Genomic DNA, 27,467 nt, shown 5'->3' on the forward strand with positions numbered 1-27,467 from the left:
GTTACTCTTATCCAAAGACGGAAAGGGAAAAAGCCCCTGTAAAGTGAGAGTGGAGAAAGCTGCAGACCTGACAAATCATGAGAGTCGCCACCACTAGTAATGCCATGTAGATGGTAGCACAAGAAGACGGTGTGGTGTGGTGGTTTCTGTAGTGAGGCCCTTTCTCAACCAATGAAGAGGGCTGGAGCGATGGCTCTGTCATTGAGAGTACTTGCCCTGTACAGAGGGGCCCATGAGGTTGTCTACAGGACAGTGAGGGGTTCTCAACCTGTGGGCTGTGACTTGCAGGTTTGACCCTTTGTGGTCACCCCTTTCATAGGGGTCACCTTAGATCACTGGAAAACAGACTTCATAATTCATAACATTAGCAAAATTACAGTTATGAAGTAGCAACAAAGCAATTTCATGGTGAGGGTCACATGATTAGGAAGGTTGAGAACCACTGCTGTGGTGTGTTGAAGGCCAATCTGAAAAAAGCGCTTCATCTGTGATATGCTCGCAAACCCCACAGCCCTCATATCAGTCTATAACCATGAGGCAGGGTTAGACAAACCTAGACAGGTTTTCTAGGATCCCTGACCAGAATCTCAGGATTGTGAAGGTCATAAAACTAGGATTCAAAACCTTTCACCAGCAGGACTAAGAAACATGTGAATCCTGGACTGTATGCTAGCACGTATGGGATGTTTACATGAGTGAAATCTACATGAAGGCTGGTGTTTAATGTATTGATATTAGTTTCCTGGCTTTGATAAATATATCAGTTATATGTCAACACTGAGAAAGTTGGGCAGAGTTTACATATGCTCACTATATTTGAAGTTTTCTGTAAATCTAATGTTATTCCAAAATTTAACATTTTTTTTTGTTTTGTTTTGTTTTTTGTTTTTTCGAGACAGGGTTTCCCTGTGGCTTTGGAGGCTGTCCTGGAACTCGCTCTGTAGACCAGGCTGGCCTCGAACTCACAGAGATCTGCCTGCCTCTGCCTCCCAAGTGCTGGGATTAAAGGCATGCGCCACCAACGCCCGGCTCCAAAATTTAACATTTAAAAATGCAGTCAACTGGGGCTGGAGAGTTAGCTCAGCAATTAAGAGCACTGGCTGCTCTTCCAGAGGTTCTAGTTCAATTCCCAGCAACCATATGGTAGATTACTATAAATAAATAAAAAAAATTTTAAATGCAATCAACTCCCAACTTTTTTTAAAAAAATGTATATACAGAAATTTGTCCAGCCTTAAGCAGAGCGTTGGTGGCGCACGCCTTTAATCCCAGCACTCGGGAGGCAGAGGCAGGCGGATCTCTGTGAGTTCGAGACCAGCCTGGTCTACAAGAGCTAGTTCCAGGAAAGCCTCCAAAGCCGCAGAGAAACCCTGTCTCGAAAAACCAAAAAAAAAAAAAAATTTGTCCAGCCTTGTCTACCGAGTGAGTTCCAGGACAGCCGAGTCTATACAAGAGAAATCCTGTCTTAAACAACAAAATTATAGGGAATCATCAAAGAGAACTACAGTGGTTTAAAATATTTTCTATCTTGCTGGGCAATGATAGTACAAGCCTTTAATCCCAGCACTCGGTAGGCAGGTCTCTGTGAGTTTAAGGCTACCCTGGTCTACAAATAGAGTACCAGGACAGCCAGGTCTACACAGAGAAACCTTGTCTCAAAAAAAAAAAAAAAGAAAATAAATAGAAAATAAATTAAAGTGTGTCTGCAAACCAACCCCCAAACTCAGACACACTAGGCAAGCACTTTTCAGTAAGCTTCTTTTCACAGCCCTAGGAGATTTTTGTTCTACACCCCCATCTCCATCAAGGAATCATGGATATCTTTCACTAGGTGCCTGTCTGTCACTGTCAGTTTGTGAGAACTGAACGGATGGATTCCATGGCTCCCCAGGACTCCTGTAAGACCACTGTCCTAAGGGTACTGCATCCCCAGGCTGGTTGTCCCAGCTGAATTCACCGGATGGTCTGTGGTAGTTCCCAGCATTCCCAGCTTCAAAGGGGAGGTGGCTGCAGTGGCTGAGGACAGAACCTAACTGTGGAACACTTTGAAGTGACAGGTTTGTTTTTGTTTTTGCTTATGGTGGAGATTAGCCCAAGGGAATGTGGCCCAATACAAGGAGAAGATAGAGAAGGAAAGAGAGATGATTCAGGTTCCCTCTGGCCAGACAGGTAGACATACTTTGGTTTTGTTTTAGCCAAGGCTTTATGTGAAAATGTCTAAATGGGGAATTTCTTCACTGTAGAAACAGATGTTTGGCAAAGCAGGCAAGCCCCAAGTCTCTGACAAGCCAGCCCCAGATTACTCAGGTGGACACACAGACTCGCTCAATTGTTTAGATCCCCTGGCTCTTAACATGCCCCTAACAGCCTGTGTCATCTGCTCAGGGGGGAGGAGGAGGAGCTGTTTTTCAGGAATTTGCTGGAGAGGATATAGGAGCTTAGAATGTAGCATTTAGTAAAACTAAAGGTTTTCAGGGTCCAAAGGCATTCATGATGTGTGACAGTTGACCTGGTCATGTCTGAGAAACTTTAAGACGTTTGACGTCATTCAGCTCCCTCCCCCGCAGTTCATCTTGGCACACCAAACAATCACTGAATTGTTTCCGTGGAAACACTAAACTGCAATTTGGATTAGGAGAATCAAAATAGAAACAAGGCAAATTCAAGAATAAATAGGAACAGTGGAGCCTGCTAGCTGCAAACTGCAAATCCAAATCACAGCATAAGGTATCTGAGAAACTGGGCCCATCCACCCTTAGGATTTTCAGGTTCTAAGTCTGCATCCCACCAAGATGCTACAGTCAAAGCGTTAGAACAGACTGGCCTCTGAGACAGCAAGGCAAGAGCTAGTCTGCAGGTGTCCCCAGAACAAAAGGCTGGAGGACTGGAGGAAGTCTGCTGTAAAAAGAGGGCTAAAGAGCCAGGGAAGGCAGGCCAGGCAGGGGCAGAGCAGCTGTTGTCAGAGCTCGAAATTGTGACACTGTCCTCAGGCCAACTGCGTGACCATGCTCTCCACAATCCCAAGCATGGCTACCCCTGGCTACCCAGGTCTAGTTCAAGACCGTGCACTTGATGTCCCCTAGGTGTGTCAGGGCACTCCTATGAGAGTGCCTTTGTGCCTGTGCCAGAGAGGTCTTCCATCAGGCGCCTGAAACCTGTCTTCTCATCTCTGGCTCTCAGGGTTCCCCAACTCGGGAACAGGGAAGTGACCTCTGTCCTACTGTCCCTAACTCCTTGGTCTTCTCTTGGGCTTTCCTCTTTTAACCTCAGAGAAAGTTCCAGGAAAGAAACGGGCAGTTTGGGGGCCTGTGTCCCTCACATAGGCACCCAGGAACAAGCCAGTAGGACATGAATGCCACTCTGACAGAGGTGGAATTGTAAGATGTTAATTTTCAAGGAAGACAGATGAAGATTTGTGAAAAGGGCTCATCTAGGACCTACACTGCACTTCTCTGAGAAAGTACCATTTGGGGGGGGAGGGAGGGGTAGGTGCATGAAAGTAGGGAGGCTTCAGAAGCCATTCCCCTATTTGCCTGATTGAGAATTGCATCCCCAGAGCATGTAAGGTTCTGGCAATTTTTCTTCTTGGTGTGGGAGAACATTACTATTTTAGGTTCCAACTAAGTATTTACAGAAGGAACAAAATTTTACTTAGGAAATGTATTCAACAATGGACCCAAGTCCTAGTGTGGAAGAACTCTCTGTCCTAGACTGTCTGTTTTGGCCTATGACTGGCTTAAAAAAAAAGATTACAAACCTATCCAGGGAGAGCAGTGGGCACACTGGGTGAAGGAAGAGCTACTAGGAATTGTCTCTGAGAGACAAGGGCATGAGCAGGAGCCTTTTGGAGCTTCTGAAGGAGGGACAGCAAAAGGGTCCCTGGAAGGCTCAAACTCAAGACAGAGCTCATGGGAGGGTTTGCATTTTGTTGTGTTTTTTATTATCTATTATTATTATTGGTTCTTTAAGACAGGGTTTCTCTGTGTAACCCTGGCTGTCCTGGAACTCACTCTGTAGGCCAGACTGATCTCAAACTAGATCCTTGCCTCTGCCTCCCAAGTGCTGGAATTAATGGCTTGTGCCACCACTGCCTGGCTAAAGACAAAGTTTTTCAAAAGCTATTTGCCTAAAAATGCAGCTTCTGCCCAAGTACATACGAAGTGAGACACTTTCCTGTGTGCTGGGGACACAGCAAGGACAAGGCGTGTGTTGTTCTTACTTCTGGAGTTTATAACTCTATCAAGGCAAATGAAACAGGAGCACTAACTCAGTTACATCAGTGTGAGAACAGAGCAAGGAGACGAATGGTCCTCAGAGAACACACACACACACACACACACACACACACACACACACACACACACAGATACACTCACATACACACACAGACACACTCACATACACACAGATACACACATACATACACACACACACACACACACACACACACACTTTCCCTGCCTGCCACCCCCCAAATGTAAAAGGGCCATTTTGCCAGTGCTAAGTGAATTGATACTGGACTGTCAGGCAATTAAGTTCTGTAGTCAGCTTCATTTCCATTCTGGAGTAACAGAGGGAGGAGCACTCAGCAGACTCTCCATCCTCCCACCCCTAGTCCTCCCACTACATCCACCCCTGTGTAGCTACATACAGCTCTAGGAGCATCTGAAGAGCCAAAAATGTTGTGTGTTCCAGGGACGTGCTTGAGACTGTGTCATACTCACCAAGTCTGGCAGGAACAAAAAAAGTAAAAAGCCATAGGAATAAAATAAGAAACAGAATATCCTTTCCTGATGATTGCCAGAGACAGGCGGTGTAATTTTTAACTATCTTAGCCTTTTTAGGAGATGAATTTACCACTTATTCTATAAAAACACCCAGCTCACGGAACCCTGAATCACAGTGAACTTTGACATCATCACACAAAGTGAAGTACTTCTGAAGACTAGAGCATCTGTAACAGCAGAGTCAAACGACACAGGGTTCATTTTTGGCATTTTACAGTTAGATGATTCAAGGAGGACTCAGTCATAGATACTAATCAAAAAGAACTTTAAATTCACAGGATCACAACTTTGAATTGAAATATTAAAACAATAAACATCAACAAAGATAAAAATAAAACACTAAATACTACATTGTTCAACAGAAATAAGGTCCTTTGGTCTCAAAGCTTCCTTCTAGTGACTTGGTGAGCAACTGTAGTCAGTCTGGGAAGGACTGGATGGGCCACACTTTTGGGTAGTGAGGCTGCTGCTTCTCATAACTTCTGCGTACAAGCAGTGAAGCCCAGCAGGGGTTTCAATGGAGGCTGCAGAGGGGAGAGTAAACGGCCAGTCTATATAGTCCACAGGTAGAAGAGGCTAGCGCAGCCAGAGGCAGAATCTAGACTTGAACTAAGAGAAGACGGCTGTGATTGCCCATATATGTGAGAGGTCCAGGCTACAGAATGCCCTTGGTATGGCACCCTGCCAATGGTGTCATAGGCAGATTCAAGAATTACAGAATTTAGCCGGGCATTGGTGGCACACGCCTTTAATCCCAGCACTCAGGAGGCAGAGGCAGGTGGATCTCTGTGAGTTCAAGGCCAGCCTGGTCTACAGAGTGAGTTCCAGGACAGCCTCCAAAACAATACAGAGAAACCCTGTCTCGAAACCCCCCCCCAAAAAAAAAAGAATTATAGAACTTTGTTGGGCATTGGTGGCACATGCCTTTAATCCCAGCACTCAGGAGACAGAGGTAGGTGGGTCTCTGTGAGTTCAAAGCCAGCCTGGTCTACAGAGTGAATGCCAGGATAGGCTCCAAAGCCACAGAGAGAAACCCTATCTCAAAAAAAAAAAAAAAAAACCCAAAATTAAGAACTACAGGATTTTATGGGAAACACACCCCTGAAAAGAAATTGAGTCACTTTTTTCAACAGTTTAGTCTCTGGTGGCTGGAGACTGGCCTGGAAATGGGCAATTTTAGGAAACCATTCATTCCATGAAGTTTCTCCCTAATTAACTTCCTTCATTATCCCTTTTCTGTTCCTTCCTTCCCTTCTCCTCCAGACTCTTTCTTTTGAGACAAAGAATCACTACGTGGCCTGGCCTGGCCTTGAACCTAGGGTCCTGTTGTCTCAACCCACTGAAATTACAAGCATGTCCTACCACACCCAGAGGTTTAGTTGTTTTTTTCTTTTTCCACTTTGCATGTGTTGGTGTGGTGTGTGGGCACATGCATGTGGAAGTCCGAGGTTGATGTCGGGAGTCACCCTCAATCAATCACCAGGCAGAGTCTCTTAAAAAAAAAAAACAGAACTCACAGATATGGCTAGTTTTGTTAGACAGTGTGTTCTGGGGATTCCGTCTCCACCTTCTAAGGCTAGAATTACCAATAGGCTGACTCAACCATACAGCATTTTATATCACGTTTGTGTGGCAAGTGCTTTAACTGCTGAGCCCCCTTCCTGCCCATTTTTAGTTTTGGTGTTTTTTTAATAACAAAAAAAGCCGGGCGTTGGTGGCGCACGCCTTTAATCCCAGCACTCGGGAGGCAGAGGCAGGCGGATCTCTGTGAGTTCGAGGCTGGGCTGGACCGATAGCCTCCAAAACAATACAGAGAAACCCTGTCTCGTAAAAAAAAAAAAACTAATTACAAAGAAGTGCATATGTGTTGCAAAAATTAAAACATTTCAAAGTCAGTCATGGTGGTTTATGTCCATAACCCCAGCATTTAGGAGGCTGAAGAAAGGGGATTGCTATGAGTCTGAGCCCAGGTTGGACCTTACAATGGATTCCAGGTAATCAGGAGCCACAGGGCCTTCCAAACAAAAATCAACAAGACGTAAATTGAATGCTAAAGTCTAGTATAAAAGCCGGACAGTGGTGGCACATGCCTTTAATGCCAACACTCGGGAGGCAGAGGCAGGCAGATCTCTCTGAGTTCAAGACCAGCCTGGTCTACAAGAGCTGGTTCCAGGACAGCCTCCAAAGCCACAGAGAGACCCTGTCTCGAAAAACCAAAATAGAAAAAAAAAAAAAGAAGCCTTTTGCTTGGGCAGGCAGTGGTGCCCACGTCATTAATCCCAGCACTCGGGAGGCAAAGGCAGGCAGATCTCTGAGTTTGAGGTCAGCCTGGTCGACAAAGTGAGTTCCAAGGCAGTCAGGGCTGTTACTTAAAGAAGCCCTGTCTTGAAAAAACTACAACAAAAAAGTTTTATTTTGTCAGGCAAGGTGGTGCACACTTTTAATCCCATCACTCTAGGGGCAGAGACAGGCAGATCTGAGTTCTAGGACAGCCCCAGGTATATAGGGATACAGCTCAAGATAGTTATTCTTTGTAATGTGTATATGTGTGTGTCTCTCTGCATGTAAGCAACATGTGTGTAGGTGTCCAAGGGAGACAGAAGAGGGTTTCAGATGCCCTGGAGTTGGGAGTCAGGCAGTTGTGAGCTGCCTGTTATAGGTATTGGGCACAGAACTCTGCTCTTCAGCAACATTATATGCTATTAACTGGTAAGCCATCTTTCCAGCCCAATTTTATTTGTTTGTTTTGATTTTTTAAGACAGGGTTTCTTTGTATAACAGCCCTAGCTGTCCTGCAACTCACTCTGTAGACCAGGCTGGCCTCAAACTCACAGAGATCCACCTGCCTCTGCCTCCCAATTAAACATCTGTGCCAACACTGCCCCGTTAACACTATGTTCTTTTTTTTTTTTTTTTTTTTTTTTTTTTTTGGTTTTTCGAGACAGGGTTTCTCTGTGGCTTTGGAGGCTGTCCTAGAACTCACTTGGTAGTCCAGGCTGGTCTCGAACTCACAGAGATCTGCCTGCCTCTGCCTCCCGAGTGCTGGGATTAAAGGCGTGCGCCACCAACGCCCGGCTAACACTATGTTCTTAAGTAGACTGATTTACAGCTGAGAACTGAGACATGCTTGTAGTACTCCAGCACTCTGGAGGCTGAGGCAGGAGGAATGTAAATACAAGGCCAGGCAAGGTTACATAATGAACCCCTGTCTAATTCTAATGGTGAACCCTGTAATATGTCTTCTCATGGAAATGAGAAAACTCTGACAACATAGCTAGATAAAAAAATAAAATAAAATCCTGAGGCTCAGAAAGGTACCTGTCAGGTGTAGGGACTATTTTGAGAGCTAATTACGCAGTCACACGAGTTCTGACAATTCTAGATAGTATTCCATAAGGAAATCGATGTCCCTTCCTTTCACCAAATACTCATAGCTGCCTTCCTAATGCCTCACACAGGCTGACTGAGCTCTTGTCACTGTCTCCACACATTTCTCCCCCTTAACTAAGGATGTACTTACTTGTATGCACTTGTCATGAGTAGCCTAGAGTACTGGATTCTCACCCACTTCCCACTGACCACCATCAACCAAGGGCCTCTGACTCTGAGGCTGGATAAGTCAGCTTCAGATACTGAGGCTGGATAAGTCAGCTTCAGATACTATATGCTACTGCAAAATCCAAATGTTCTGCAATTTGTCTTTCTAACTGAGATCAGTGAACCATCAGCCCAAATCACTGTTGGCAGGGTTAGAAGTTATCATCGCTGCTGTCAAAATCTGGGTCGCAGAGCAAATTCTTCCCTTCCTTCTTAGACAAAGGAGGTTCTGGGTGTCCAAGGCTAAGGTCACTGAACCAATTTATCTGCTGATCCTCCTGGGAACTGCTGGATAAGCTCTCACAGACTGGGGAGGAGCACTGGGTAGACTGTAGGATGCTCCCGGGTGTTACACTTGCTGTCTTATTGGTCCTTACGGTTCTTCCCAGAATACGACAGGCTGACTTTGTGGTGCTTCTTGGAGCCCGCCAACAGATGTTGGGCCCTTGTGGGCTAGAAGCTGAAGTCTGGGGACTATGATGCCTAGAGACAAAAGCACAGGCCTTCCTTGGGATTTGTTCTTGCTTCCCAGCTAGAAGCCTGCCTCTCTGTGATTTCCTAGGTTGCTTTTTCCTGCCTTTCCTCCCCTTATCTGGTGCCCTGCGTTTCTGTTCAGTTGCTGACCACATGCTTTGGGCTTCATTTTGGGGGCAGACATTCTTCACTCTGGATTCAATCTTATTTAAGTCCAGCTGTGAGGCTTCGTGGGAAACTAGATCCTCGTCACCATCAGCCTTCTGGCTTGGGAGGCTAGAGCAGTGGTTACTGAGGCTTCTGGGGGTGATAACCACGTTCTTGCTGTAAGTCTGTATGGTCTTGTTCTCCAAATACTCATTTCCTCTATGGGGCCCATCTGTCAGCAATGCAACCTTCTGAAAAACACCAGTCTCTGTCCCTTTATCCCAGACATCAAACCCTCTAGGCCTCTGGGAACTCCTACTTGGATTCCCTGCAGGAGACACCTGAGTCTCAGAGGTACATTTTTCCTGCCTTGTAAAATGGAGGCCCTGGGCCAGAGCTGGTGAGGTCTGAGAGGCACTGTCTTTCAGACACCCAACTGCCCGAGGTGCAGAGAGGAGTTGTTTCAGCTCTTCTAAGACACCAGGCACATTGAGCTGGCCCAGCTTCTCACAAAGCTGCTGGAAGTTCTTACTCTGCTGGGTAACTAGAACATCAAGGTTTTTCAGGCTGGATTTCATCTCCATAAGCTCAGCTTGTCTCTAGGAAAGACAGTGAGAAAGAGGAGAGTGATGGTCACAATGAATGTGACAACAGATGTGAGTATGTTAAGGTAGCTCACAACCTAATCCCAGCACTTAGATGGCTGAGTCAGGAGGACTACCATAACAGGGGATAGGAAGATGGTTCAGTGGTTAAGAGCAGAGGTTAAAAGTACTTGGGAAGAGTACTCTTGTAGCCAGGTGGGTACACACCTTTAATCCCAGCACTCGGGAGGCAAGTGGATCTCTGTGAGTTCGAATCCAGCCTAGTCTAGAAAACGAGATCCAGGACAGCCTTCAAAGCTACAGAGGAGAGAAATCCTGTTTCAGGGGTAAAAAGATAAGAAGAAGAAGAAAAAAGAGTACTCTTGTAGAGGACCCAGGTTCAGTTCCCAGCACCCACATGATGGCTCACAACCATCTATAACTCTAGTTCCAGGGGATCTGATGCCCTCTACTGACTTCTGTGGGAACCAGGCACAAACATGGTACCTCATATATGTAGGCAAAAATCTTACATATAAAAATAAAATAATTTTAAAATACAAATTAAAAGGGGGATTAGCCTGAGCCTGAGGCTAGCTTCAGCTACATAGTGGTTTCTAAACAGCCTGGGCTACCGTCTCAAAATACAAAAAAAAAAAAAGCCTAAGATAACCAACCAGTGGACAAAGGCTTGTCCCTCACAGAGTAAACATAGCTACACTGTGAGCTGGGCTGGGGTACACATGTGCCAGGGAACCCTGAGGGTAGACTATGTCTTGACTTACTGAAAACAGAACCATCCTGGTTTCTGGTCTTGGATGAAAATTTCTCACACATTAAGTGTCTCTCTTTGTCTTAGAGACAAAGCCAAATGCACCTGTGGGCATGGCATGTATCTGTAGTCTCAACTACTCAGAAGGCTGGGCAGGATCACTTTTGTCAGCACCTCAAGACAAGCCTGGGCAACAAGGCAAAGCAAGGCAAGAGCTTGCATTTATACTTACGGCTTCAGATATCTTCCGTAGCTCAAGGATGGCCTGTTCCATATTGCCTTTGTCTCGCACTGCATCAAACATCAGGTCACGATGAACCTGTGCATTCTCTTGAACTAAATACAAAACAAAGACAGATTTTTTTCCTAATAATTTTTACCCCCGTAAGTACAAAGAGAAGAACCTATACCTTTCAGGATTATATAAAATGCTTTGTGTGAAATGCCTGACGAAGAAAGAAAAAACAATAAATAATAAACACATGACAAACTGGCATGGTGGAACTCACTCTGGAGACCAGGCTGTCCTTAAACTCACAGCGATCTGTCTGCCTCTGCCTCCCAGCAACTCTTCACTTCTTCTGTCAGCTAAGAGTACTTGACTGGGGCACTGATAACTGAGTTACCTTATCACATACAAGGGCACCTCCCTCATTTACCTCTGTTCTCAGCATTGCTAATTCTTGTGAGGGTAACAGTTCTAGTTTTAACACTTCTAAGCAGATGGACTGTTGTCCTGTGTGTAGCCCAGGTTGGAAATCAGTACATAAACAGTACAGTGCTTCTTTTCAGACAGATGGGAATTATTTTGTAAGCCACACAAAAGCATTGATTTTTGTAAACCATGAGTAATTCATCCCTTGGCATGTGGATAAGCTGATTTGAATTAGTTCAAAATTAAAAATAAACAGAATGGCAACAAGAACAGATGCACAATCATCTAATTTTCTTAAGGAAAGTCTAGAGAAGTACTGACTTTAAAAGGATGTTCATTTATATGTAAGACGCTAAATTCTGAAGAAGTATTGACTGTTTATAAGGTGCTCTTCTATATGTAAAACACTTAATGGGTGGGGAGGAGATTTTACAAACCACCTATAACTGATACTGAGACCAAGGCTGATTCACTACAAAACAACTCTCACCGAACCCAAAGCAGTGAGAAGAACAGCAGGTGACTGGAATATTTCTAACTCCTAAGGGGGAGTGTGTCTACAGACGGCACAGCAGGCAAGCCATGTGAGACTAGGGAAGCTGCTGATTCATTTCAGGCATGAGATGAGAAGGCTGGCAGAACTAGCTACCCTGAGACAGCAAGATCGCTGAGGAATAGTACTACACAAAAGCCACCTTGGGATCAAAGTGTTGTCATGGGTTGCAAAGATGGCTAAGTGGTTAAGAACACTCCTGCTGCTCTTCCCAAGTACCTGGGTTCAGTTCCCAGCACTTATACATCCTGTTGATTCACAACTGTCTGTAACTCCAGTTCTAGGGGAATCCATCTACATCCTAAAGTCTGAAATACCTAAGTGATGTCCTCTAATATATACCTTTATATCTCATTTAGCAGTTGTAGGCCAGCCAGGCCTACACAGACAAACTTTTCTCAGAGGTTTACAAGTTGGTGTGGTGGCACACACCTTTAATTCCAACACTTGAGAAGCAGAGTTAGGCAGATCTCTTTGAGTTCCAGGCCAGCCTGGTAGAAAATTCCAAATCAGCCAAGGCTATGCAGAGAGATACCCTGTTGCAATACAAAACAATACAAAAACAAACAAAAATAAAAGTGCTGTCCCATAGCAATGGGCTTCATTAACCAGGCCTACCTTTATGCTCCTACTGTTTCATCTAAAACAGTACTAGTATGGAGTCATACCCTGGGAACATGGCTAGGGTCAGAAGGCTCATATTCATGGCTCACTAGTGTCCTCTGTTGATAACAAAATTTTAAAAATAGAACCAAACAAAAATAAATGTGGGACACTCACATGTCTTGGCTATAGTTTCCAAATAATCCAAAATAGATTGGTTTCTTGAACTGAGATTTTCCTCAGACTTTTCCACAGATGTCTGCAACTAAGAAACTCAAAATTAAGAAAGAAATCACAGCCAGGTGTTGGTGGCACATACCTTTAATCCCAGCACTCGGGAGGCAGAGGCAGGTGGATCTCTGTGAGTTCGAGGCCAGCCTGGTCTACAGAGTGAGTTCCAGGACAGCCTCCAAAGCCACAGAGAAACCCTGTCTCAAAAAAACATAAATGAATAAATAAATCGCATGGGGACTAGAGAGATGGTTCCCATTGTGAGTGCTCTTTGCTCTTCCAAAGACCAGGGTTTGAGTCCTAGCACCCACATGGTGGCTCACAACTGTCTATAACTCCAATTGTAGAGAATCCAATGCCTTCTTCTGGCCTCCAAGGGCACTGCACATGTGGCACACACACATACATGCAGGCAAAACACCCAAACACATGAAATAAACATGAATTTTAAAGAAGAAAAAGACAAAGGAAACAGCAATTGTTGTCTAATTTCCCTGACTTGGCGAACAGTCATCTAATTATAAAATGGTAAACATGCTGCTGTTCTACACTTGCTGATGCCACTACAAGGGTTCCATTCCCAAGATATACAATGCTCTGATTCTCTGAAACTTAGCTCTACCTACCTTGTGAATGACTTCTTGAAATTGAGAAACAAAGTTGTACAGCATCTCACTAGAGTTTTAAAAAAAAGGGAGGTAAGAATAAATCTTTGTGCCATATTGAAATAACATGCAACATCTGATTATGACAGCATCAAACATTGCCTGATTAGAGTTGGAGACCTGAAAAACCTCAGTGTCCAGTCAAAACTCAAACTTAATTCCAATGTGAATCATAGTTTTCTTCCTTCCACCCTGCTGCTGTTTTATTTTCCTATTTTTATTCTGATGTATTTTATGGGGGTGTTTTGTCCACACTGTGTGTCTCTGTGCACCATATTCGTGCCTGGTGCCCAAGGAGATCAGCAGAGGTTGTTGGATCTTCTAGAACTGGAGTTAAGATGTTTGTGAAACAGCATGCAGGTGCTGGGAACTCAGCCTGAGTTCCCTGCAAGAGCAGCTAGTGCTGAGCCATGTCTTCAGCTCTTCTTCCTGATTTTACAAGCAGGTGGATTTCTAGGAGTACAAGGCAGCCTGGTCTACATAAATTCTTGGCCAACCATGTGAGAGTGTGTCTTAAAACAACAAGTAAACAAAACCAAGCATATACACAAATAGTTTTTTTATTACAAACTTTGTGTTAAAATTTTAAATTTACATTATTTCATTTGTGTCTGCACACAGAACTGCGGAGCACCCATGTGGAGGCTAGAGAAAAACTTGAGGGGCCAGTGTTCTCCTTCAGCCATTCTGGGGATTAAACTCAGGTTGTCACCAAGTATTTTTATCTGCTGAGCCATCAACTGGTCTTCTACCTTTTTTTATTACATTCATTAAGAGAGAGAGAGAATGAATGAATGTGTTATATACATTGTGGACGTGAAGGTCAGAGGACAACTTGTGAGAGTTCTTTCTTTCCATCATGTGGTCCCCAGGGATTAAAATCAAGTCATCAGGTTTTGTGGCAGGTTCCTTTACCCATTCAATATATGCTCAGGTTTTTTCCCATGTATTTGTATTTTTATGTGTATGAGTATTTAGTCTTCATGTATGTGTTTAGTGTACCATGTACCTCCTGTGGAGGCCAGAAGACAGCACTGGATCCCTTGGAACTGGAGTTACACTTACGAGTTGTCATGAGTACTGAGAACCTGGGTCCTCTACAAGAGCAGCAAATGTTTTTAACTGCTGAGCCATCTCTCTACTCCCTCAGTGTTTTTAAAACAGGATGATTACACATTAGTTCAGTTTTGCCTGCAATTCCTGGTAATGTTCCTACCTCAGCTTTCTAAATGCTGAGAATTGGGAAAAAATGACCATGTTTGGCTTTAAAATTTGTTTTTCTTATTACTTGTTTATTTGTGTATGTGTATCTGCATGTGTGGAGTTCGGAGGACAACTGTCAGTTCTCTCTTTCTGCCATGTGGGTACTAGGGACTGAACTCAGACCATTCTTAGGCCTAGCAGGAAGCACAATCTTGTTAGTCTTAGCTGAAGAATATATTTCTTTTCTTTTTGAGGCCAGTCTGGTCTACAGAGCTAGTTCTGTGATAGCCAAGGCTGAACAGAGAAACTCTGTCTCAAAGAAGGAAAAAAAAGAAAAATGTTGCTCATGCCCAGCTGTGCATGGTGACTCATTCCTGTAGTCCCAACACTGGGAGAGTGGAGGAGTGGAAGAGGCAGTTGAGTATCTGGCAGTTCCAAGTCATCCTGGTCTATATAGTGAGACCCTGTCTCAGAAAAAGTGAGAAATAAGTCTTAAACTTTGACTTAAAAATTCATATATTATGCTGGGTGGTGGCACACATCTTTTAATTCCAGTACTTGCGAGGCAGAGGCAGGTGGATCTCTGAGTTAAGGCCAGCCTGGTCGGTAGAGCGAGTTCCAGAATGGGCTCTAAAGATACAGAAAAACCCTGTCTTGAAACGCACCCCCAACAAAACAACCAAATCCCCCAACCCTCCCCAAAAGAATTCATATATTACATTGGATTGAGGGTATCATTCAGTGGTAGAACACTTGCTTAATGTATGAGAAACCCTATGTTTAATTACCAGCATTACACAAGACAAAAATCATGTACCACAGACTCATCTAGCCTGGTGGTGGTGGTAGTGGTGGTGGTGGTGGTAGAGCACACCTTTAATCCCAGCACTCAGGAAGCAGAGGCAGGTGGAACTTTGTTTGTTTGAGGCCGGTCTGGTCTACATAGCAAGTTCCAGGACAGCCAGGACTACACAGAGAAACCCTGTCTTGAAAAACCAAAAGCATAATAATAATAATGTTCTCTAATATCCTATGCTAGATGATCTGAAAAGATTGGAAGGTAGAAATTTAACCAGAATCAATATATTAGTTGAATTTTACATATTTTAAATATAGTTTTTATTTTCCAGAGACAAAAAGCTACATTCAAATCTACAAGTCACACTGAGGAAAGCAAAAATTACTAGCTGGGCGTTAGTGGCTCATACCTATAACCCCAGTACTTGAGAGGCTAAGGCAGAGGATCAATAAAAGCTTGAAGCCAGTTTGGGCTATACAGTGAGATCCTGCCTCAAAGAAACAAAAACATATTAGAAAAAAATTAAAAGGCAACAGTTGGGGGCTGGAGAGATGGCTCAGCGGTTAAGAGCACTGACTGTTCTTCCAGAGGTCCTGAGTTCAATTCCCGGCAACCACATGGTGGCTCACAACCACCTTGAATGAGATCTGGTACCCTCTGCTGGCCTGCAGGCAGAAGGCTCTATACACAATATATAAATAAAATATTTAAAAAAAAAGGCAACAGTTGAAGCATTAGGGAGGCAGATGAGTAGGTAAGCATAAGGTCTTGAGTTCTTTTTTTTTTGTTGTTTTTTGTTTTTTTTGGTTTTATGAGACAGGGTTTCTCTGTTTTGGAGGCTGGCCTCAAACTCACAGAGATCCGCCTGTCTCTGCCTCCCAAGTGCTGGGATCAAAGGCGTGCACCACCAACGCCCAGCTGGTCTTGAGTTCTATCCCAAGCACTCATGTAAAAAGCTAGGTAAACTCTTTTAATTGCAGGGTCTCAATAGCCAGCAAACCTTGCCTAATTACTGAGCTCCAGGTCCTAGTGAGAGACCTTGCCTCAAAAACGGAGGGTGGGCAAACAGCTCAGTGGGTAGATTATGTGCTGTGGAAGCACAGGGACCTGAGGTTGGAGACCCAGCATGTACATAAAAGCCAAGCATGGTGATGCATATCTCAAATCCCAGTGCTGGGGAGACTGTAACAAGATCCATGGAACTTGCTAACTAGCTAGTATAAGATGAATCCACAAGGTCAAAGTTCACTAAGACAAAAAATTAAGTGGAAAACAAAAAGGTAGAGAATGTGGACCGACAGCCTCCAAAACAATACAGAGAAACCCTGTCTCGTAAAACCAAAAAAAAAAAAAAAAAAAGGTGGAGAATGATTGAAGAAAACATCTGAAGTGCACCTCTGGTCTCCACAGACAGGGACACACACACACATACTTTGATGGTCATTTTTAATTGTCACCTTGACATGATGCAGAGTCACCTGAGGAAGGAATCTCAATAAGAATTGTCCAGATTAAGTGAGCTGTGGGTATATATTCCTTGTTGATTGTCTTGATTACATTCATTGACATGGGAAGACTCAGCCTAAAAGTGAGCAACACCATTCTCTAGATGTGGGTCCTGGACTGTACAAAAAGACACGCATGCATGCATTGTGTCTGCTCTCAGACTGCAGATGTGCTGTGTCAGTTACTTTAGTTCCTGCTCTCTTGACTTCTCTACACTATATCCTGAAATTGTGAGCCAAATGAACTCTCCTTTCTAGGCTGCTTTTGTCGGGTATTTTTTTTTATCACAGACAGCAACAGAAATATAACTAAACACACACAAGTAATGTAAGGAGTGCAAGTACGTTGCAGTTTTTGTTTTGAGATAGTCTGCAATAGTTCAAACTGACCTGCAAGTAGAACTCACTATGCTGCCAAAGATGACCTTGAACTCCTGATCCTCCTGCTTCTTTCTGCCTCCTAAAAGCTGAGATTTCAGGTGCACCCACCATATCCAGCTTCCAAAGTTATCCTGCTTTTTCATTTAATATTTGTTTATTTTGTGGAGACAGAGAATAAACCTAGGGTCTTGTCATGCTAGGTAAGCACTACTGCTGACAAAGATATGAAGAGCAAGCTACATGATACCCTTAAAACAAAAAACCCAAGTTAATCTTTATCAATGTGCAGGTACATTACCCAAAATAATGATGACCTGACCAGAGACAAAAGAAGGGAAGATTCTCCTCATGGGTTGTGACATCCAGTTTCTTCTGCTCTCCAACACTGGAGCTCTTAAGTCAAACTTCAAACCTTAATGAGGAGCCATCTCTCTCCTCTGATTCATACTGAATTATATTATTGGCTTCCCTGGTTCTCTAGCGTGCATATGTCAGATTTATGGGACTTCCCTAATAAATCATATTATATCCTTCTGTCATTCGCCCCTGCCCCCCACCCGGTGTGTGCAATACTGATTCCGTTTCCTTTGCACAACTCTGACTAATACATGCTATTATACTGAAGGTTAATTATTTGATTATTCATAGTAAATTTGCTTCCTTGATAAAACATGAGCTTGTACCTGTCACATTTGTCTGTTGCCCTTCGTTTTTTCTCCTCAAACTGTTTCAAGAGTCCTTTTGATTTTCCAACTGGCAAAGGAAGAGAAAATAAACCTTCATCCTTTGTATCACCTCCAAACAACTGGGGCTTTGTCTGGTATTTTGTGAAAATACTAGGTTCATTCTGTTAAATGGAAAAAAATCAACATTAAATTCCACACACTATTCTCTGTACAATGCAGGGTTTAATGGTATGTAAGTACCAAGCATATGATTGAAAATAAAGCACATAGTTTTCCCATTATTTGTATCTACCAGGAAATTATAATAAAGTGACATTCAGAGTTAATAAGAGTTTCTGCCTCATTAGTGCAAAAATATTAAAATTTCAGCTGGAGACATGGCTCAGAGGTTAAGAGCACTGACTGCTCTTCCAGAGGTCCTGAGTTCAATTCCCAGGGCCCACATGGTGGTTCGCAACCATCTACATGCCAGAACACTGTATATATAATAAATAAATCTTTAAAAAATTTCAGCTAAAATGGTTCAAAACCAACTGAATACATTTATAAGAAACAACAGAAAATCATCTACTCTGTCTCTGAAATGTGGTATTTAAGTTTCACATAAATATATTTAACTCAAATCACTATTTTTAGCTTCTGTTGAATTTTTTAAAATATTTAATTTATTTATTATGTATACAATCCTCTGTCTGTATGCCAGCGGAGGGCACCGGATCTCATTCAAGGTGGTTGTGAGACACCACGTAGTTGCTAGGAATTGAACCCCGGTCCTCTGGAAGAACAGTCAGTGTTCTTAACCACTGAGCCATCTCTCCAGCCCAGCTTCTGTTGAATTTAATGCCTGTCGATAACTTTCACAAGGCCTATAGCACAAGCTGCAGTATGAAGACCCATTTCCTGCATTTCTTAGGAAAAAACATGCTCTAAACATTGAGGAAGTGCATTTATTTATTCCTTTATATCACTAACAAAAATTTTTTGTTCTTGCTTTTTTTTAAATTTATTTTATTTTTATTTTATGTACATTGGTGTTTTGCCTTGTGTGTCGGGTCCTCTGGAACTGGAATTACAGATAGTTGTAAGCTGCCATGTGGTGCTGGGAGGTGAACCGGATCCTCTGGAAGAGCAGTCAGTGCTAGTTTTGGCTTATTGAGACAGGGTTTCACTGTGTAGTACCTGGGTGTCCTAGAACTAGCTCTGTAGAACAGGCTGGCCTCCAACTCACAGAGATCCTCCTGCTTCTGCCTCCCAAGTGCTGGGATTAGAAGTGTGTGCCACACTGCCCGGCTAGTGCTTTACTAACCTACAGCCCTGAGCTGGCTTACTCACTGCATTATTTGATATAGGCACGTCTAAATATAAATTTAAGTGTAATTCTAGACCAAAAATGAAAGTTAAAAAGAGAAGGCATGGTGGTACAAGTCTTGAATCCCAGCACTCCGGAGGCAGAGGCAGAAGGATGACCTTTGAAGACAGCAGGCAAAAGCACATTGGTCTAGATACTGCCATTTTTACTTCAGATTCAATTTCCCATGTAGGTGGAACAAAGTTCAAGTTCCTAGGCCTAGGGGAGCTGAGAACTTTCCAATGGCTGACCAACCTCCTCCTTAAACAATGGAAATGGTCTGTTATACCCCTTAGTTCTCTAAAACATTATGGCTGTTGATAACAACAGAAAGAACAAATGAATCTAATTGGTTGGACTAAAAAGGTTCAATTTTGGGTTGACAATGATGGAACACACAAGGAAAGTCCCTAATCTTTGACTCCTGATTGGTAAAAATTGGAACTGTAACTTAGCAACAAATGTGTGTGTTTCTTGTGCTTATAAACACTGCCAGGAGAAACAAGTCTCTCCATCCAGTCCTTGCTCTGCATCAATGATACATCAGCGACCAAGTGACCCTATTTATGTGGTGACTTATTAAAGTCTTTGGAACCCATATGTGTTGTTCTCATGGTGCACAATGGACTAGGTGTGACAGCCTTGAGGTTTTTTTTTAAGGTTTTTAAGATTTATTTATTATGTATACAATGTTCTGGCATGTATGCCTACATACCAAAAGAGGGCACCAAACCTCATTATAAATGGTTGTGAGCCACCATGTGGTTGCTGGGAACTGAACTGAGGACCTGTGGAAGAGGAGCCAGTGTTCTTAACCTCTGAGCCATCTCTCCAGTTCCCCAGCGTTGAGTTTTAAGCTAGCCTGGGCCACACAATGCATTCTAGACCAGTCTGGGCTACAGAGTAAAACTGTCAAAAAAAAAAAAAGGCAAAATAGCAGTAACAAAATACCAGACTCAAAAAGACAAATCAAATATCTTAAGTGCTCTTTTACATGCAGATCTCAGGGGGTTTTGTTACTGTTGTTGTTGTTTTGTTTCTGAGACAGGACTTGTGCAGCCTTGGCTGTCCTGGAACTTGCTCTGCAGACCAGGCTGGCTTTGAACTCACAGTGATCCATCTGCCTCTGCCTCCTCAGTTCTGGGATTAATGGCGTGAGTCACCAATGCCAGGCCAGATCCTAGTTTTTAATGCTTATCTATATGTATGTGTGGATGTGAGTGTGGGTATAGTCTAAGAAACTAGAAAAGGGAAACGAAGAAAAAAGAATGTAGGAGTGGAGGCAATAGAAGAAATGGGACAAGAAAGTAGGAAAAGTGTAAAGGGTGCAGAAAGGTATAAGGGGGGGACTAGAGAATGGAGAAGGGGAGGAGGAAGGGAAGATCAACAAGTTTTGCTTGATATACTGAATGATCATTAAGTATGTTTCAGTTTTATTTTTAGGATTAATATATATTTATGTATGTATATAAAGTTGTGATTATATTCATCCTTTTTGTTTGCTTGCTTTTGTTATTTCAAGACAGGGTTTTGGACTGGACAGATGGCTCAGCAGTTAAGAGCACTGGTCTATGGGCTGGAGTGATGGCTCAGAGGATAAGAGCACTGACTGCTCTTCCAGAGGTCCTGAGTTCAATTCCCAGCAACCACATGGTAGCTCACAACCATCTGTAATGAGGTCTGGCACCCTCTTCTGGTATGTGCAGACACACATGGAGGCTGGATGTTGTATTCATAATAAATAAATAAATCTTTAAAAAAAAAAGAGCACTGGTCTATAAAAGGTGTTCCAGGATAGCCAAGGCTACATAGTGAGACCCTGACTCAAAAACAAAGCAAAATAAAACAAAATGTCATCAACCAAGCACTAATTCGTTTAGCACACTAATCTTCAGAGTATAATTCTAAAGTATGTTCACATTACAATAGAAAACTTCTCTTTTTAGTTTATCTCCATAAGAACTATGAAATATGTGTAGAGGGACTCGAGAGATTGCTCAGAGAGCACTGGCTGCTCTTCCAGAGGTCCTGAGTTCAATTCCTGGCAACCTCATGGTGGCTCACAGCCATCCATAATGAGATCTGGTTCCTCTTCTGGCCTGCGGGCATACATGCAGGAAAAACACTGTATACATAATAAATAAATAAGTCTTTGCCAGGGGGTGGTGGTGCAGGCCTTTAATCCCAGAACTCAGGGAGGCAGAGGCAAGTGGATCTCTGTGAGTTCGAGGCCAGCCTGCTCTATAAAACGAGCTCTCAGACGGGCATCATGGCTACTGAGAAACCCTGTCTCAGAAAAAAAATAAGTCCAGAGAAATTCTAGAAATCAGAGCTAAAGTGGTGGCTTATTCCCATAACCCCAAGAACCAAGAAGTCGAGACAGGAGGATGGACCTTAGACTGGTCTACACAGAAAGATTCTGCCTCAGAAAATTTAACTAGCTGGAAATAAGACTCACATCTACAGAATTATGTTGTGTTTGTTTTGGATGTCTTGAGTAGACACCAACATCCAAGGATGCAGACAGACTCTCTGAATTTTCCGGACAAAACTGAGATCCAAATAGGAACTGGGAATCACTGGGAGAAGAACAATCAGTCTGATTACTATTCCAGTTAGATGGCTTAGTGATCCTGAAATGAAGCAAGAAAACATTAAGTAAACACTCATCCTGAACAAATGAAATCATAACTCATAGCTACTACTTCAGAATATTCTGGAGTGTGCATGCTTGTTTTGTTGTTTTGAGACAGGGTCTCTCTATTATGTAGCTCTGGGCATGTTTGTTTTGACCTCTAAGTCCTCTATACACTGCCTCTATGACCTATAAAGAACCACAAGGAAATTATGAATGCCCCACATTTTGATTATGACAGTTGGAGAATAATCAAATGAAAATTCAAACCATACTGTACCCTCCTCCCAACACACAGACAATAAATGTAAAATGTAGAACTTTATTTAAAATGAACTCTTATTACGTATCATTTTTGTGAATTTTTTGTTTTGTTTTGTTTTTCGAGACAGGGTTTCTCTGTATTGCTTTGGAGTCTGTCCTGGAACTCACTCTGTAGACCAGACTGGACTCAAACTCACAGAGATCCACCTATCTCTGCCTCCCAAGTGCTGGGATAAAAGTTATGTGCCACCAAAACCCATCCTGGTATAGGATTATATCTTATAGCAACGGTAGAATTAAACAAAAATAAATTTTCCCTACTCTGTATAAACAGTAGGCTTTTTTGAGAAATAAAAAGAGTAGATTTTAAAATACTTAATTTTATGTGTATGAGTATTTTGCCTGCATGTATGTATATATACCATGTACCATGTGTTTAGTGCCCAAGGAGTTAAGGGATCAGATCCCTTGGAACTGGAATTACAATTGTTTGTAAACCACCAATGTGGGTGCTGGGAACTGAACCCAGGTGCTCTGCAAGAGCAGTAAGTGCTCTTAACCAGAGCCATCACTCTAGCCCCTAGATTTTTCTTTTCTTCTTTTTTAATCAAATTGGCAAGTTTCTTTGGCAAAGTGTTAGGAAGGAAAGAAACTATTCAATGATGAAGGCATGCAAAAAACAATTTAAATCCTTTTTCAGACATTTTCCACGATTTAGAAATGGTAGATTTATGTAGCTGGATGGAAACCCAGTCAAAAACCTCATTGGACAGTAGATACAGCATGCACAGTATCTCACTGGGTCTTGCCAGAAGTTGGAGTGGCTCTTCACAGAAGCTACAAATCATATCACATTAACAAACAGACATTTGAACACTACTGATTTGGGGATTTGTATCTGTGAGAACCAGACTGAATGTTGCATACAAAGCTGATATACACAATGTGTTGACACTACCTGTGGGTGTGTCCGTGTAGGTGTTTAAATGCATATTGGTGTGGGTACAGGTGTATATGTATGCATGAACGGCATCTGTATGGAGATCAGAGGACAACACTGGTGCTTGTCCTTAGGTGCCTTCATCTTTTGTTGGAGACAAGGCCTCTCATTGGAACTGTGCCACGTTGGCTGACCTGTGAGTTTCCAGAGCTGTCTCTATCTCCCATCTCATCATGGATGGATATCAGTCACATGTCACCATGTCTAGCTTTTTACACAGGTTTGGGGATTCAAACTCAATTCTTCACGCTTGACAGATAAACCCTTTACCCTCACCTATCTCCCCTAAACTGACATCACTTTTCCAATAGAATTAAACAAAAATAAGTTTTCTCTATTCTGTATAAACAGCAGGCTTCTTTTTTTTTGAGAAATAAAAAAAGTGGGCAGAAAATGAGTGGGCAGAAAAAGACAAGCATGGAAAGGAATAGCAGTAACAGAGGAGAAAAGGAGAGGCGATATGGATACCTCTAGCACTATTCAACAGCCATTCCAGCTACAGGAATGATATTTTCTAGGAAATCAATAAAACCACAGGACTTAACCATCAAAGAAAATAACCAGGAAACTTACCCAGAGCCTGAGGGAATACTGAGCATCTCTTTGATATTCCAGACATTAAAATTCATTTTTATACTTCTATTAAAGAACAGAGAAATATTCAGAACATTAATACAGTACAACATTCCCAACTATACTACCGACATGTAAGAACATTTATGCAGTTTTGTTCTGAGCCAATTGGTGAAAAATTCTACTATTTAATGTGCCCAAAAATTAGCCTTTTTTGCTATCAAACTGCACTATGAGCCAGATGTGGTGGTTACACATCTGTAATCTTAACTTCAGGAGGTGGAAGCAGGAAGATCAGGACAAGTTTAATGGCCAACCTAAACTTTATAGGGAGTCTGGTAGAGCTCTGTAAATTTGAAGCCAGCCTTATCTACACAGTGAATTCCAGGCTAGCCAGAGCTACATAGTGCTACCCTGTGACTGGGGGAGCCCCCCCACACACACACACACGGGCTGGAGAGATAGCTCACTGGTTAAGAGTACTGGCTGCTCTTCCAAAGGACCCAGATTTGATTCCTAGCACCTACAACCATCTATAACTTTAGTCCCAAAGGACCCAACACCCTCTTCTGGCCTCCTTGGGCACAGTATGCATATGACATACAGACAAACATGCCAGCAAGACATCCATACAGATAAATACAATGTATTTTGAAAAACCTTTGATAATGCCAAGCATAGTGGCACACACCCATAATTCCAGCACTAGAGAAACAGAGGCAGAGGACAGAGGGTTCAAGGCCACCATGGACTATTTATCCAGAGGCTGTCTCCAAAAAGGGGGGAGGGCATATTATAGTCTTCATTACTATATCTAAGGACCAAATGGCCTAATGTCCTCAGCCTGAGCTTGTCCTTTGTGCTTTTACTTGTTTCCTGTCAGCTAAATGAACTTCTAACTTTAAAGAACAGAGATCCTATCAGTCAAAGCTCCCTCCTCGATGATTCAACCAGACAAGAATAATGACAAGTCATTCCAAGATGCCTGATCCATCAAGGTAAATGACACTTTAAATGCATACATTTGAAACTTTCAAGTGCAGTTCCTGCTCCATTATCAACCAACTTTAGTAAAGAAAGTGTAAGAGGAGAAAGGCCACTATTTCTACAAGAAAGGCTCTAGATGAAAGTGTGTCAAGAGAGGGTGGCTCTGGGAGTCAGAGGGACTCCTCTTCTGACCCCATTTTTAACTCTGAGTTGTTGGGTTTTTTTTTTCTTTTCTTTTCTTTTTTGTCTTGAGACAGGGTTTCTCTGTGTAGTCCTGGTTTTCCTAGAACTTCACCTGGCTCTGCCTCCCAAGTGCTGGAATTAAAGGCTTTCGCCACAACGGCCTGGTTTCCAGCTTTATTGGGGAGACAGTGTTCCACTACTTAACAAGAGATAGACCTGGATAGACCCTATATATTTCAGGCTGTTCTAGAATTTGCCATTCTTCTGTCCCAGATCCGTGAATATGAGTGAAACCACCCAGCACTTCCCTCCACACCCTATGTCCTATGTCCCCTATGTCATCCCCTCCCCCCCCCTTTAATGTAGAAAAAGCAAGTCTCTTCCTCAGACTTCTGGTCCCTTCCCACAGAATCGCCAGGAGGAATTGTTAACTATCGAATTGTCTGGTCAAGAAGCTCTCTCCAAGGGCTAAAGTGATGGCTTAATGGGTAAAGGTGCTTGCTGCCAACCATGGCAACACAAGTTCGATCCCTGAGACTCACCTGGTGGAAGGGGAGACCCAAATTCTTGAAAGTTGACCTCTGACCTTTACAGGGCTCCCTCCTGGTAAGTATAAGGGAACCGTGTTTTAAGCGGCCCTCCAAGCTCCTAGACAACCATTCCCGGGCGTTTCCCAGACAGAGTACTGTTTCCCGATGTGTTCCTAACAATAAAGACAAAATCCAGCTGGCTCCTCTGATTCCCCATTCACTCACTTCCCAAACTGACTCTTCTATTAACCCCCACAGGAAGCCTCGGCCCGGAGGAGAAGGGGACAGTCTGTGAGGAGAGCCTCAGGCCAGGCTTCCGGTGGTCCTGGGCACGAAGAAAGGCTGCCAGAGACTCTGCCCGCGAGGTCCCCGCGCCGCAGCCCTCAGCACCTCCCGCACGCGCCCGCACCTCCCACACCGCACGCGCCCGCACCTCCCACACCGCACGCGCCCGCACCTCCCACACCGCACGCGCCCGCACCTCCCGCACCGCCCGCACCTCCCACACCGTACGCGCCCGCACCTCCCACACCGCACGCGCCCGCACCTCCCACACCGCCCGCACCTCCCGCACCGCCCGCACCTCCCACACCACACGCGCCCGCACCTCCCGCACCGCACGCGCCCGCACCTCCCACACCGCACGCGCCCGCCACACCGCACGCGCCGCACCACACGTGCCCGCACCTTCGGGCTTCGAAGACGGCGTGCGGGAAGTCCCCCGCCCCACGCCGAGGTGAGGCCCCGCCCCCGGGGCGTTCACCAATGAGAACGCCGCTCCTTGGCTCCGCCCCGCTGCCGCACGAGGCCAAGGGCTTTCACCGGTTTTAATGGTCCTCATGGTTCCAGCCAGGCACGATCCGGCTAAACTTCGCCCCACGAAGCGCCTTGGGCCGCAGCTAGCTCAGGGACCCGGCGAGGCCGAGCCCTCAGGCCCGGTGGCCCCGCACAGACTCTCTCCCGGGTCCTCTGCTCCGCCCTACCACTCACCTGAAAAATGGAGGCCTGGAACCTCGGGGATGCCAAAGGCCACCTGTGAGGGCGGACCAGGGGGCCACAGATGAGGGTGTGGCAGGGACTCGAGTGGCGGGATGTGAGAGTGAAGATGTGGGCCACATCCATACTGAAGGAGCCCCCAACAGTGGGGCTTCCGCCTGCGCCTGGATAAGGCACAAACCACGCCCAAACACCTGGCTTCCCAGAAAGACTGCTTTAAACTGGGGTGAAAAGTGGAAGCGTCTTTAATCCCAGCACTCGGGAGGCAGAGGCAGGCCGATCTCCGTGACAGCCAAGGACTACACAGAGAAACCCTCTCAAAAAACTAAAAAAAAAACAACAACAACAACAAAAAAAAACGTGTGTTTCTTTGGGGGGTCACCATTTGCAAATTTGTCATATGGTTAGACCCTAACATATTGGTAATATTAATAAATGATCTTGCTGATTGCATAAGTGACTGCTGGTCTCTTCATGAGACTTTTTTTTCTTTTTTCTTTTTTCTTTTTGGTTTTTCGAGACAGGGTTTCTCTGTATTGTTTTGGAGGCTGTCCTGGAACTCGCTCTGTAGACCAGGCTGGCCTCGAACTCACAGAGATCTGCCTGCCTCTGCCTCCCAAGTGCTGGGATTAAAGGCGTGCGTCACCAACGCCCGGCTTTCTTCATGAGACTTCTTACAGATCCTACCAATGTGCTTTTGTGTCTGACTTTTACTACCATAATTACTTTGAAGTTTATAGGCACTGTTGTAATCGTTCCCTCATTTTTATTATTTGGGTTTACTTTTGTTTGTTTTTCGAGACAGGGTTTTTCTGTATTGCTTTGAAGGTTGTCCTGGAACTCACTCTGTAGACCAGTCTGGCTTCGAACTTACAGAAATCTGCCTGCCTCTGCCTCTTGGGTTTACTTTTGGTTTTTTGTTTGTTTGTTTGTTGAGACAGGGTTTCTCTGTATTGCTTTGGAGGCTTTCTTGGAACTTGCTCTGTAGACCAGGCTGCCTTCGAACTCAGAGATCCACCTGTCTCTGCCTCCCGAGTGCTGGGATTAAAAGTGTGTGCCACCACCACCCAGGTTGCACTCTCCCTTTAAGCAGTGTTAGGGGAATTTTAGGGGCCTTATTGGTGGGTTTACACAAAAAGTTGATAGGATTGGTAGGTGGCTCTAGTGTTTAGGGACTTTCCAGGGGCAGGGGCAGGAAAGCTATCTTTAACCAGCAGAAGGCTCCAGGGCACCTGCTGATTGGTTGCCCTTGAGTAGTGACTTTCCTGAGAACTTCTTGCTGAGCTCCAGCCACCTCCAGTAAACTAAA

The 27,467-nt window shown here is 43.9% G+C and overlaps 1 protein-coding gene across 1 annotated transcript; it reads right to left on the minus strand.

Annotated features, from left to right (window-relative positions):
- Positions 1-7,851: 7,851 nt before the first annotated feature.
- Iho1 (interactor of HORMAD1 1) lies at positions 7,852-25,522 on the minus strand. Its single transcript, XM_005074937.4, has 8 exons — positions 25,175-25,522; positions 23,463-23,528; positions 21,449-21,623; positions 17,640-17,803; positions 13,030-13,078; positions 12,350-12,437; positions 10,594-10,697; positions 7,852-9,604 (listed from the first exon to the last, which is right to left on the minus strand). The coding sequence occupies exons 2-8, from the start codon at positions 23,516-23,518 to the stop codon at positions 8,537-8,539; spliced, it is 1,704 nt and encodes a 567-aa protein (XP_005074994.1). The 5' UTR covers positions 23,519-23,528; positions 25,175-25,522; the 3' UTR covers positions 7,852-8,536.
- Between the last annotated feature and the right edge of the window lie 1,945 nt (positions 25,523-27,467).

Source organism: Mesocricetus auratus, unplaced genomic scaffold (genome assembly GCF_017639785.1).
Source record: "Mesocricetus auratus isolate SY011 unplaced genomic scaffold, BCM_Maur_2.0 Super-Scaffold_100691, whole genome shotgun sequence".
NCBI classification, from domain to species: Eukaryota; Metazoa; Chordata; class Mammalia; order Rodentia; family Cricetidae; genus Mesocricetus; species Mesocricetus auratus.